At 52.6% G+C, this 13,863-nt stretch overlaps 1 protein-coding gene across 9 annotated transcripts in view; it reads right to left on the bottom strand.

Annotated features, from left to right (window-relative positions):
• The window catches only part of LOC125334226 (myosin phosphatase Rho interacting protein), a 73,952-nt gene that overhangs the window by 7,562 nt on the left and 52,527 nt on the right, over nucleotides 1-13,863 (bottom strand). For 7 of the 9 annotated variants that reach the window (XM_048320866.1, XM_048320870.1, XM_048320867.1 and 4 more), the window contains 5 exons: nucleotides 12,432-13,017; nucleotides 11,404-11,520; nucleotides 4,579-8,442; nucleotides 1,483-1,630; nucleotides 758-875 (listed from right to left, as the gene is read on the bottom strand). In XM_048320866.1, the coding sequence (XP_048176823.1) occupies nucleotides 758-875; nucleotides 1,483-1,630; nucleotides 4,579-8,442; nucleotides 11,404-11,520; nucleotides 12,432-13,017 (4,833 nt within the window). The remainder of the gene's footprint in view (nucleotides 1-757; nucleotides 876-1,482; nucleotides 1,631-4,578; nucleotides 8,443-11,403; nucleotides 11,521-12,431; nucleotides 13,018-13,863) is intronic. The other 2 variants (XM_048320875.1, XM_048320874.1) reach the window with 1 other exon arrangement.

Genomic DNA, 13,863 nt, shown 5'->3' with positions numbered 1-13,863 from the left:
TCTTCCCTCTCCTGGCAGAGCCAATGCTTGGGCACCAAAGGGGACAGGAAGCCATTCTCTCAGAGGTTAAGTAGCAGAACTTTCTCAGGTTTCCAAAAACTGAGCTGAGATCTATCAAAATCTACCTATGAGAAATTCTTCCCTGTGAGGGTGGTGAGGCTTTGGCACAGGTTTCACAGGGAAGCTGTGGCTGCTCCATCCCTGGAAGTGTCCAGGGCCACGTTGGACAGGACTTGGGGCAACCTGGGATAGTGGAAGGTACCCTGGAATGAGGTGAGCTTTAAGGTCCCTTCCAACCAAACCATTCCAGGATTCTAAGTTTGCTCTGGGCACTCGGGACCAGGTGTATTTGCACACCTCCCCATCTTATATAGATGTATCAAGGTTGATAAAGCTGGCAGGCAGCTCTGCTCAGTTCCCACAGGAGGACATGGAAAAAGCTCAGCGCTTCCTCCTCGCCTTTTGAACAACCCCGTTGCTGCAGCTGCATGAAAGGCAGCACTGGCTGCACATCTGCTACTTCTGGAGACCAAAAAGCAGCTATTTTGGGTAATGTGGGGACATTGACCTGGAGCCTGAAAGATTATGGGCAACCAGGAGGCTCTGATGGATGCAGCTGGGTCGGGACCAAGGGAAAAGGCCCCTGCAACAACAGGTTTGCCCCGAACTCAACGCCAAAATCAAATGGGAGAGAGGGGTCTCCCACACATGATTTCCCTGCAAGATGGCAGGAGACAGAGAATGGTAATGGTCTTACAGGTACTGCCTTCGGAGGGCCTCGATGTCGGCGTTGACGCTGCTGATCTGGGAGCGCTGGGACTTCTCCAGCTCCCGCTCCAGCTCCTCCCTGTGTGCGTTCTTCATGGCTTCGATGGCTGTGAGGGGCAGCACAGTGTTAGCACCCAGCATGCTCCACCCATGGGTGGTTCTTTTGAGTTTTTGTTCATTTCTTAAAGGAACAAAACCGAAGTCACCCCTGCAAACCTCACACTGCTTCACAGCCCCTTCAGTCTGTGCCCCAGCTGCAAAGGGGCTTCTGCAAATCCCGCTTTTTAACAAGTCCAAATGATTGTCCACTTCAAACATTGTTTCCTGGACTGTGAGACTCCTAAGGCAGAGCCCCTGAAGTGCAGTGTTTTAACATTTCCTGGAGCACTGAAGAATGAATTCAATGTGGAATTGACAATAATTTAACCACAGGAATGACTAATGCCTTTCTGACTTGGAATGGAAAACAAATCAAACTATGTAACACCCAAAGATAGGGGTACCAAGCCTGGAGAAAGACCAGGAGATGGGCACCAAACTTGGAGGACCAGATGGTCCTCCATCCAAAACATCTTTCCCAAAAGCCCTTTCCCATTCCCTGTGCAGCCTACCCAACCCTCATCCCATCCCTGCCCTGCTCCTCAGTGAAGCCAACGCCACCCCCACATCCCCATCACCACAGAGCTGCCCCACCATGGGGGACCCCTCTGGTACCTGAGATGGTGGCAGCCGTCTCCTCTGCCAGCAGGCGATCCTTCTCCTCCCGCAGCTTCTCCAGCTCCCGCTGGTGCTGCCGCTGCAGGTCCTCGATCTTCTTCTGGTGCGTCTCCTCCATGGCTGCAAAGCCCCTCTCACATGTTGCCTGCGAAGGGAGGAGGGGAAAGGGTTGGCCCAGGAGCACAGGGCCGGTGCCACGGCAGTGGGGAGCCCACCAGGAGCCACACGCCAGCGGGCAGCTCAGCTCCCCAGGTCCAGCATGGATCTTCTGCTTCCCCAGCCATGGAGCAGGATGGACCTTGCAAAGGTCAAGGCTTGTCCTGCAGTCACTTGACCCCTGACAGCTCCAGGGAAAGGGACACACAGGAGCAGACCTGGTTTAGGGGCAGACCTGGTTTAGGGGCAGACCCGGTTGGGGAATGCAAATATATGTCAAAAAAATAACCAAAAAAACCCTTTTGTGCACCTTCTGCACCCCTCCTGCTCTTTTCAATGCCTGTTTTTTTCAACCTCTGGGTGGAAGGAAGATGACGTGACAGCAAGAGGACCTTAATTCCCAACCGAGTATTGCTACAAATGCTGCAGGGACGATTACTTGCTAACTGAATTACTAGGAAAGAACTCCGGCCAGGACACAGGAGCAGCAATTTGGGGAGTTGGGATTCATCAGGGGTGAGGTCCTGAATTCCTGCCTGATCCTTCTGCCCCTGGCACAGCCCCCACTCCTGCCTTTGCAGCAGACAAATGCAAACGCCTGTTCCCAGCTCAGCTGCCAGCCCAAGCACATTGGGATCCCGGATGGACACACGCCTGCGGGACACAGACAGGACCAGCAAAGCCACAGGCAGGCCCAAGCCACGAGGGAAGAAGGGGCACACACTGGGGACAAAGTGCTGAGCCCCGTCAGGCAGCTTGGGACAAACCTGATGCCAAGCACTGCACAGGGCTTTTCCTCTTAACGACACAGGCTGGCTTTATTCCCTGATTTCAGTGGAGCTCCCCTTGATTAACACCAGTGTTTTCTGTGGAAAGTGAGAACTGTCCCCTAGGGACCTCTGGGACCCCATGGGAAATTTTAGGGGGACAAATTCACTCCACCAGTGGCAAAAGTGCTCAAGACAGTCCAACACCACTGACCCTCACTAACATACACCCCTCAGCATCACTTTGTTGGCTAATGCTCTGTTACCTACGCCTAATCCTCATTTCCAATTTTCAGCTTTGGTGGTTTTTTTCCCCTCCCATTTAATTTTTAATCCCAAGGCATTCTTCACTTTCCCAGCCTTGTTTGTTTGTTTGTTTGTTTGTTTTTAAACTCCTAACTCAGTGCCAGTACCTGCCTGGACTTGGCTGTGGCACAGAGCAGCCCTGCAGGATTCTTCATTACACCCAGAATCATAGAATATGCCGAGTTGGAAGGGATCCGCAAGGATCATCAAGTCCCACTCCTGAAACACCTCTAATTTTGGAATTACACTCCTCCGTGGGAGGCTGTAGATGCTCTATTTAATGTATTGTAAATGCATTGCCACAAATCCACGTGTACAAACCCGTATCTCACAGAATCCCAGAATGGTTTGGGCTGGAAGGGACCTTAAAGCCCATCCTGTTCCAACCCCCTGCCATGGGCAGGGACACCTTCCACTTTCCCTGGTTGCTCCAAGCCTTGAACCTGGCCTTGAACACTTCCAGGGATCCAGGGGCAGCCACAGCTTCTCTGGGCACCCTGTTCCAGGGCCTCCCCACCCTCACAGGGAAGAATTCCTTCCTAGTATTAAATCTCAATCTACCATCCTTCATCTTAAGACCGTTCCCCCTTGTCCTGTCACTCCATGCCTTTGTCAAAAGTCCCTTCCAGCTCTCTTGGGAGTCCCTCTGGCACTGGAGGCACTGGAAAGAGCTCCAAGGTCTTCGTGGAGCCTTCTCTTCTCCAGGTTGTTACTCTCATGCTACTGATGTTACATTCTCCATCAAGTTCTTAAGGGAAGAATGGAGCACATTTAAGCCTCTAATTTGGGCAGGTTTCCAATCACCTGGATGGCTTTCTGACCACCACTGCTTAATTCCAATGGGATTCAGCAAAACTACTGCTCTCCCCAACCTAAAACCGGTTTTCTTTCGGCTGGAGTTGAGCCACACTTCACCCCCAGCTGAAATGTGTGTGGATCTTGTGGCTGGAAGCAAGCTCTCCCACATTTTTGCTGATTCTTAAGAGCAACTGGTCTGTGAAAGCCTCACCAACACAGTCTCTGCATCGCTGCCCTTCTGGCTTCCTTTTCAACCTGGCAGCCTCCCTAGGTGTTGCCAGAGTCCTCTACCACCCTAAACTCACTTCTGGACTGGGAATGCTCTCCTAGGAAAAGCAAACCACCAACCCCCTTTTTTTTTTAGATGCTGGATGATCTCAAACCAGTGTTACAGCCAGTTTGACTGGTGGGGCAATTTGATCAGTGGCATTTCATTGCCAGTGGGTTTCTCTGCACCTCACCTGGGTGTTCCACAACTGTGCACTCTTTTTTGTATACAGAATTACTGTGTCCAACACCAGCGTGGTCCTTGCAGCCTCCTGCAGAGGAGCTCTGCTTTGCTATGGAATTTGGCATCTGTTTGCAGCTACTTTCCCTAGGAACGTACATTTTGAGAGCATCAAGTTTCCACTTCATCCTGCATTTTTGAAGGCAGTAGAGACAGACTGGAGATTTGATCAGACTGGGATAGGCAGAGTTGAGGAATGCTTTTAAAGGGAAGTCACAAACAAAATGTACGTGTTGGGTACAAGGAGGAACACTGAGGTCTTCGTGTTGAAGGAGAGAGTGATGTTATCGAGCTACTTTGAAACTCTTTCCCTCTCCACGCAAAGACCACCTTCAGAAATCCACCCTCCCAAGCCCTCAGCAATGCATTTAGAATACCCCAGCATGGAGAAAAAGGAACACCATGCTTTACAGAGGCCTGGCTAATACTTTGGGACTTGTTTTGGCACGCTGGCTCTTCTAGAGTATGTCCCTTGGTTCGGCAAGCGAACTCCGGGACTACACACGCCCTCCCACACACTCAGCAGCAGAAAGCAGGAAGTGTTAAACATATCAAGACCTTTAGGTTTTCAAAGTCTTTCTGGTATTTTTCCCTCAAAGTGGAAGCATTCCCCTCCAGATGTTTGTTCTCCAGCTCATCCCTCATGACGTTCATCTGGGCCTCCAGCTCCTGGATGCGTTCCCTCAGGCCGTGCATGGAGTCCGGGTCACTGCCGGGGTCCTGCCCGGTGCCACCCACCTCGCCGGCCGCCCAGGTGTCCCCAGTGCCCGGGGCCACCGTGGGTGACACCTCCGGGTGCTGCCTCTGGTACTCGTCGAGGGTCTCTTGCAGGCGCTGCAGGTTCTGGCTGTAGTGCTCCTGCAGCGCCTGCAGCTCCTCGCTGTGGATGACCTGCAGCTCCTTGATCTTGGCCTGGAACTTTTCCTCCAGCGTTTGCATCTGCTCCAGGTGATACCGCTCCATGTTCTGCTTGTCGCGGACAATGGCATCCAGCTGGTTGAGCCCCTCTGTCCTCTCAGCCTTCAGGGCGTCCTCTGTCCTGTTGAGCTGCTCGATCACATTCCGGATCTCCTCCTCGTACCGCCCCTGCAGCTCACTCAGGCTCTTGCTGTGTTTATGCCCTTCCTCCTCCAAGAGCCTCCGCTGGTTGTCCAGCTGGGACACTTTTGCCTTGAGGTCGGCGTTCTCCCTCTCCAGCACGGCGATCACCTCGCTGTACTCGCCCTGCTGCTTCCTGAGCAGCTCCTCGTACTCGTCCCGCAGGAGAGACACCGTCTTCACGCGCTCCTGGCACAGCGCATCCATGCTCTGCAAGGATTCCTTGTAGGACTTCATCTCCCTCTCGTGCTCCAGCTGGACTTTGCAAGCGGCGTAACAAACCTGAGCCTGAACAATGGCATCGTGGACTAACAAAGACGAATACCGCTCCAGGTCTCCCATGCACGAATGGTAGGAAAGACTCTGGGATATCTTCAGGAGCTTCTGACAGTCTCTCATGGCCTCCTCAGGAGGCAGAGAGAGTAAGGCAACAGATATCTCCTTCAGAACACTGGATTTGTCCTTTAGTTGCTGGGCAAGATCTTCCTGAATGGAAACAAGAGCTTCACTACTATGGTCTGGTGTGCTGCCAGTCTCCTCCACCTTGGCTAATTCCTGGCATGGCATCATTTGGAGACGGCTCCCATCCCAGGAGATCTGGGTTCTTTCTGAAGCATCTTTTTGTATTTCAAGTGCTTCAGAAATCTGGTGCATAACGCTGTCAAACTCAGGAGTCCCGTACGCTTTGATGATCTCCTCCAACATGCATTTGTGCTGCTGGAGAGCTGTTTTGGTATTATGGAGCTCTTCTTCAATTGTTTTTAACCTCTGATGAAAAGATTCTCTCATTTTCTCTGCAACAAACCCAAGTTCTGCCTTGATCAATGTAGCATCTGCTACAGCACTGAGAAAACATGGGGAAAAGCCCAAACTTGTTTCTGTTTTACCCTCAGCTTCTCCTTCTCTAGTGTTCAAGTGTGCTCTCAGCTCCTCCACCTGGCTCCAGAACTCCCCTTCCAGCAGCAGCTTTTTAGATAGGACGCTGGCCAAATCATTGGCTGTGTGAGAAACACTTGTTGGCTCCAACAAAACCACCTTGGCCGTTCCCTGGATCTCTCTCAGAAGCTGGGCTATCTCAGAGCTTGCATTTTTCAAAGACTCTGCTATTTGGTTGATGAGAGAGGCCTCAAATGCCACCTTCTCAGAAAGCCACCTCAGCTGGCTGGCGTCAAACACATCCACTCGCTGCTCCTTTGAGATGTACTCCTCTTCTCCAAAATCCCCTCCTTCTGGAGTGGGGCTTTCCGTGGTGAGGCTTTCACTCTGCTGATACTCCGATGGGACTGGCGCCCCGCTCAAGGCTTGGATTGCGTTTGATAAGGTTGTTTCCATGCTGGACAGAGTAACAAGGAACAAATCACCCTCTTTTTCCTTGTCTGATTTGGGCAAGGATCTTAGCTGCTCCCTGCACTTCTCCAAGCAAGTCAGCGCTTGATCGTTTTTCATCTGGAAACCACCCAGCTCGCTGACGTGACTTTCTACGAGCTTGAACTTTTCCTGCCTCTCGCTCTCCAGCTGCGAGATCAAAGCATTGACTTGGGACAGGCTGGTCTGAAGCTGTTCCCGCAGCTGGGACTCCGTGCTGGCCCACTGATGATGAAGGGCAATGAGCGTCTCCTGGTTATGGCCGTGCTGGCTTTCAAGCTTCATCGTCACATCTTTGAGCTTTTCCTCTGTGATGTACAGTTTGGTTTCCAGGGAATGGATGATGGAGAGGTAAGTCTCAGAATCGCTCGTCCCCGATGAGGGGTAACCCAGAGCTGGCTCTGAGGACATGCTTTCTTCAGACAGAGATCTGTCCTGGCTTGTGTCTGAAGAGGTACTGCTTGTCCAGTTTTTCTCTGATCCGTCTGGATGGATGTATTTTTGACACTGGATGCTCGAGAAACGGATCCTTTGCCTCTTGGCCCCCATGATTCCTACATCAGGCTTTGCTAAGGCTTTCTGAACTAACTCTTGGTCCTGGAGCTCTACAACTTTAGATGGGGAGCCAAATTCCTCCACTTGCTTCCGGGTGGTCTCAAGAACCTCATCCTCCTCCTCCTTCAGTGCATAAGTCAGAGCTGGGAGGACATCCTGAGTTTGCAGAGCCTGCCCCAGTTGGGATGGTTGACTTTCGTCAGCCTCAAGACTGGGGCCAAGGTCTTCTGCCTCCTCAGCACATGGACCTGTGCCCACACTAGCTAATTTCTTTAAAGCCTCCTCCTTGGCCTTTAGCTTTACTTTAGTCTCCTCTAAACTGCTATCTAAAGCAACCATTTTAACCAAAGCCTCACTGAGATCTTGATCTTTCTTCTCCACAATTCTCAAGTGCATTTCCTTAACGTGTCTCAGCTCTTCTTCTTTCTCTTTCAGCACCTCCTGCACCCCCCGGAACTGATCCGACACCTCCTCAAACGACTGCTCCAGATTGTGGTAGTTGGTCTCTTCCATTTTCAACTTTGCTTGTAGCTTTGCAACTTCATTATCTGACTCGGCCACCTGATTCATGAGCTCATGGAACCGGCACTTGATCTGATCCCTCTCTCTTTCGAGCTCCCTAATGTGCTCAGCGAGCTTCTGGATGCTGGCCTCCTTCATGGCCAGCTGCTCCTCCAGCTGGTGGACGAGCTCGCTGCCTTCAAACTTGGCACTCAGCTTCTCCTTCTGCAGAATCTCCATTTGCTGCTCGCTGTTCTGCAGCTGGTTCTCGTACTCATTGGCCTTGTCCTCCACCTCCTTCAGGCTCCGTATCAAAACCTGCTTTTCCCTCTCACAGCTCTCCAGCAAAGCCTCGTAGTTCTTCTGCAGCTTCTCCTCCATGAGGACCCGCGCCTGCTCGCTGGCATTCAGCTGCCCGCTGAGGTCTGCGATCCTGTCCTGGAGCCGCTGCACTTCCTTCTGGTGGTCCCGCTGCAGAGCCTGCTGCATCTCCAGGTCCCGCAGCTCCTGGGTCTTCTCCAGCAGCAGAGCCTCCGCACTCTTCAGCTTCTGCTCGCTGGCCTTCAGCTGGGAGCTGAGCGTGGCCTCGCCGTGCTGCCACTCCTCCAGCTGCTCTTTGGCTTTCTCCTTCTCACTCCTCAGGTCGCTCTTGAGCTTGGCCAGGGTCTGCTCCTTGATGGCAAGCTCGGCTGCCGCATTACTGAGCCTCGCCTGCAGGCTCTGAATCTCGGCCTCATGGTGCCGGATCACGTCCTTGGCCTCGGCGTAGCTGCGCTTCAGCGACTGAATCTGCTGATTGATCACCTCTTGACGCTGGCATTGGGCTTCCAGCTCGCTTTGGAGGTCTTGGTTGACTTTGTGGAGCCTCTGCCAGGCACCTGATGGCGAGGCGGCCACCTCGGTCTTAAAAAAATTGATTAAATACTAGATTAGTAACACTCTTGGCTCTCCCTTCTGAGTGTCACACCTCTGGCCAGGCAGGCCACAGAAAAGCTCCTCGCAGCGACTTGGCTGCTACCCACTGCTCCAATTGGGATGATTTGTTCTTGGCACAATTTGGTTTGTTTAACCAACTTTTTTTTTTTTTAAATGAGCGACAACTGCTTTCCAGTAACAGAAAACACTGACCACAACATCAAAACAGCTGTACAGTAACAGGCTAAATGGAAAAAAAAATAAACCCAAACTCAAACAGAACCAAAAAAAAACAATGAAAAAGAAACACCAGCAGTAAAACGGAGACAGACAGACAAGATAAAAATGCGAAGGATGAGGAGGAGGAGGAGATGGAACAAGGTGAAGGAGGAAGGAACTGGTTTTTTTTTAGCGAGTTTGTTTGTTTGGTTGTGAAACAAAAAGTGCACAGTTCAGGTAACACAGTCCTACCGACCAAAAGCAACAACAGAAAGCAAGGTGACAGCAAATGACATCATATCCCACCCAAACGCAGGGCGACGGGCCAGCCGTGGTGGCGATGTCATTTCTGTGCCTGCCAAACAGGACTGAGTGGCTGCTCATCGCATTAGAGAGACGCTGTTATGCTAAAGCTTAGGGCTAGGGAGGATCTAATTTCTCTACCTGCAAAATAAAATAAACCAACAAAAGAAAAAATAAAAAGCCCGACAAGTGGAGGGAGGGAAAAGGTGTGATGAGAATGTAAAAATGAAGGAAACCAACCTTTTTGAGATTCAAACCAAAGCAATGGAGCATGCAAAGAGAAAACTCACAGAAAGCGTCATGCAAAAGGCGACAGAAATTATGTATCTTCAAAAACAAAAAATACACAGACAGGAAGAGGCGAGAGAAGCACAGTGTTAAGCCTAGGAATTTGGCCTGCCTTGCTGTACTCTGGTTGCTGATTAAGGAAAGCCCACAGATGTGACACTCAGTTATGTTAAGTTAAATTTCATGCTTTACACCAAAAACATGCAAGAACATCCGCCCGGGACAGGTTAGTATGTGCCCCCTCCCACCCACAGTGGCTGGAGCTGGGGGATGTCTCCAGCCCATCGGCCAGGAGCAGGAGCTCCTGGATTTTTCTCCCAGTAGGGATCAAGGTTAGGATGCCCCATCCCGAGGAAGCTCAGAGCAAGAGAGGGGTTACACGAGGCCAGAGAGGCTTCGGTGCATGGCACATGCATCGGAGGGGTGGCTCAGCGCTGCCTCACGGAACAGGCAGTGCCTGGGTGTCCATGCAGGGCTGGTCAGGCTGCCAAGGAGGGGTTGGTGCCTCCCAGGCAGCTCAGGAGGGATGGGCTTGGCGGCAGTCAGGCTTCTCCATCAGCTCTTTCCATAGACAATGCAGGAACCTCCCCAAAATTAGGCATGATGGAGGTGGGGGGGCACATGGAATTCAGAGGATTTGTCGAAAAAAATGCTGTGATGTTTGTCTGCAGTCTGGGGCTGCAGAATTTCCCCAGCGGCTCCACTCCCTCCACCCCAGCAGGGTTTGGTGGGGTTACTCCCTTCTACAATAGGACTTTAATCCCTCTGGCTCTCAGGAAACACAAGGGAAATCCCCAGAACAATCAGACTGGAGCAGGCAAAAGCCTCCAACCTTTCCAAAAACTCTCTCCAACTTCGAGGTCCAAGTTTGGGTCACTGCTCACTGCAGCTCAGCCTCTCTGCAGGCTTCCCCTCCTGCCACCCCTCCGCATATTGAGGCACTGTGGCCAACTTCAATCTGATGGTGGATTCAGCATCCAGTTTTTATCCCCATTCCCTGATTTTTCCAGGCTCCAGGCAAAGGGAGGTCGGACGCCTCTGCCCCAGGGAAGTGGGAGTTAAGTTACTCTTCCAGCACTGCCAAGTGAAAATGAAACTCCTCCAAGCAGGCACTGTCAGCTCGGAGACTCCAGAAATGAATTAATTACTCCTCCTGGGAGATCATGGGCAAGGAAGGCAAGATGTCCCCTTCCCTGGGCTGGCTCCACTGCCTTTGCAACTTCTTCAGGGAAAATCTTCCTGTGAGAAATAAGGATGCAAGGTTTGGCATTGACACTGGGTTTGCTGCCACAGGAGCGCAGCATGCCATGCACGGCCACCTTGATCCACAGCCGGTTTGGTCAAGTAAATTTGAGCAGATCAAAAAGCTGCCCCTGCACAGAACAAGACTATGGACCCATGAGAGTAGCCAGAAGCTGCCCTGCCAGTGCCACGACTTTCTCCAGGCATGGACATTCCCAGAGGAAGGACTAGGAAAAACTCACTTTGTTTGGAGGAGGGGAGGAAAGGTTTCCCCAAGACCATCCTGTCTCTTCTGCTAGATCCTCCAAAACTCATTTCTAGGCTTTGCTAGGAATGGCATCTTGTGACAGCAGAAACCACCAAAGTGATCCAAGTTAACAGGTCATCCCAGTGCAAATCCCACTCTGGCTGGAGGGAAACGTGCCTGGGAAATACATCTGAGTGTCCTGTGTTTGCCCATGTAACGGGCACACAAAATCCCCAGCCAGGAGCAACTGGTGGGCTATAGGATGCTTGGAAAGCCTTGTGTGCACCCCACTGTCTATGGGGAACATCTCGGGCACAGAAAGGGGGAAACAGCTGTTGCAAAGGCAAACACAGTATGGGATGGATCAGAGGTGGACTTTGCTGAGGTCCCATCTGTCTGGCTCTGTTTTGTTTTCCCTTGGGAATGCTAATAGAATACCTTCTATTCCATCCCGGATCAGAGGTTTCCGTAAACAGATGACTCTGGTCATCTAATGCTACAGAATTAGCCATGTCTGCAAGAAGGTCAAATCTCTGGGAGCTCAGTGGTGGTCACCCAGGATGTCCCCATGAACACCGCAGACAGAAGCCCACCAGGGACCCCCCCGGGCACAGGGAAGATGGAGCTCCCTCTCCTCCCTGCTCTCCTACCTGCAACACGTAGCCCTCCCGGGCGCTCTGCTCCCGGCCCAGAGCCACTTTCAGCTGATCCTGCAGGTGCCGGTTCTGCTCCAGGAGCTCCAGGGCCTCCTTCTGCTTCTGCTCCAGCTGGAGAGACACGAACAGACACAGCGTCCAGGGAGTGGGAAGGGGGTCAGCCATGAGGAACAAGTGGCTTGGACAGGGCACAGAGCAGAATGAACGGAGCTTTTGATGGCACCACTGCCCTGCTCTGCTCTGGGACCTGGATTTCATTTTGCCAGGAAAATCCCTCCCCTCTGAAAGAACTTATTTATGCAATAGTGTAATTCGTAAAGCTCACTGTGGCAAAGGATGAATGGCACCAGCTCGTGCCAGGCACGACCCTGGCAAATCCCAGCCCAGTTCAGCTTGGTGATATTCCTGGTTACTCCATGAGAAAAGGTTACCCCTTTCATTCCCACTAATTCACCTTAATCCCAGCTAGCAACAACCTTTGTTATCCCAGGCACGGAACTCTTCCAAGTAAGCTGAGTCTCCTCCATTCTTTTCCAAATATCTTAAGACTATTTGAGGTAGGCTCCACAAAAAGGGAACCTTTGTGGTGTGTGCTGCAACTCAAGGCAGTTTATAACTGCAGACACAAATCTCTACAGCTGCAGAGGCACAGAGGATTAGGAGCTTGAATTTGTAGTCTGGTTGATACACCTCGATTGTACCCATTTCATCAGAGACAGGCTGGCTACAACCAACATAAATCAGGCTGCACTGGCTGGGAGAGGTAAGGAAGTACCAGGCCATAAGAACAGCCCTTTCTGTAGCTGTGGGAAACATGAAAGCTGTTGGCAGGGCCAAACAGGAATGTTCAGCAGATCTGTGCCCTGCCAGCTCCTCAAGGAGCCTACAGCATCCCTACTAGTCGCTATTATGAAGGAGGAATAAATATAGCTATTTTTAAGCCTATTTCAGGCTTCCTACAGTCACCCCAGTGGCCTGAAAGCCTTTCTGGCAGGCAGCCTGTACCCTACACACCCCTTTACCTCCTTCTCCAGCAGTGTGGTCAGGTGCTGCTTCGTCAGCCCCTCTTCCCGGTCCTCGGCGTGGGCGAGGTGCAGGGGTGTGATGGGGATCTGCTTCTCCTCCCGCAGCGGGGTGGTCTCCACCTGGTGCCAGCGCTGCTCAATCTCCACGTGGACGTTCTGTGATTTGATGTCTGCAGGGACAGGCAGGATCCGGTCCACCTCCATCCTCAGTGCCTCTTCCGACCCTGCCCCATCCACGGCATCGATCATCTCGAAGCGCTTGCGCCGCTCCTCCCGCCGCCGGGCCCGCTCCCGCTCCAGCTCTCCCGGGTCGGCGTCGGCGGCTCCGCTGTCCCTGGGGAAGGCGGCCGAGCCACTACTGGAGGAGTCTGAAGCGTTTGCACGCTCCTGCACCAGGGCCTGCTGGATGGGGCGAAATTCAGCCCAGTCAAAGGTCTTGGACCGTCCCTCTCGTCGGCGTTCCCGGGCACGGCTCCGCTTCTGCTCTGTGTCCAGCTCGGCTTGTTCCGCATCCAGCTTCTCGCTCGGCTTTGGACCAGTCTCGAAGGAAGAGCTTGTTTTGCTTTTCTCTTCCGGCAGTGAGCTGCGAGGACAGAGAGAGGGTGAAGGGAAGTGTCAGTGGGTGCTGGATATGGCTGGGCGCTCCCATGCATGCCTCGAAGAGCCAGGTGGAAAAGGGCTGCTGGAAGCCCAAGCCAATGCCACGTGGGTGCCCCCATCCCTCCATCTCCCCTTGCCTCTCGGGCACAGGAGCTGCTGCTGCCCTTCCCCAGGTTGTGCTGGTGTGCAAAGCCTTGGTGCAAGCGGCCCCGGCTGCTCCTGGGACACTCTGGCACCTGGAGAGCGGCTGATCCCAACCTCGTTCCTCCTTGGCTGCCACACTGGGGCCAGTCACAATGACCAAGCAGCAACCTACGGCTGAAGCAGCAACCCCAAACTGTGCTGTGAGAGGTTCCAACAGCTCCTCCAGCCCCCTGGCTGTGGGGCTCCATGCACACCCTGGCTGGCACGGCCATAGTCACGTGCTAGTCGGAAGGATGCCACCAATCCCACCAAAGCCTGGCTGGCTTTGGAGCTGTGGGGTGGAGAAGCACAAAGCAGCTCTAAGAGTCTTGGGCAACAAGGGGAAGGTTTCCCTTCAGCTTGGGAAAGTATTAATGGGTCGAAAACTTCTCTGTGCCACTATCTGCACTGAAGGCACAGATGTCCCCGGGGCACCCAGCCCCACAGGCAGCACGGGCACCCCCCCTGGCACTGGGCAGTCCCCAGTTTGGGCAGGTCAGTGCAGCAAGGGGAGTGAGTAATTCAACACATCATGGAAATCACTGAAAACGCCAATTTCTCAAGCAAGGAATGATTTTTAGTGCTGAGTTAGAGGGTGGTAGGTTGAGGGGGGAGACATACTCATCAAGCAGGGAAGGCAATACCA

The sequence above is a fragment of the Corvus hawaiiensis genome, chromosome 16 (genome assembly GCF_020740725.1).
Source record: "Corvus hawaiiensis isolate bCorHaw1 chromosome 16, bCorHaw1.pri.cur, whole genome shotgun sequence".
Classification (NCBI taxonomy): Eukaryota; Metazoa; Chordata; class Aves; order Passeriformes; family Corvidae; genus Corvus; species Corvus hawaiiensis.
Note: the sequence above shows the minus strand (reverse complement) of the source record. Positions and strands in the feature narration are given on the sequence as shown.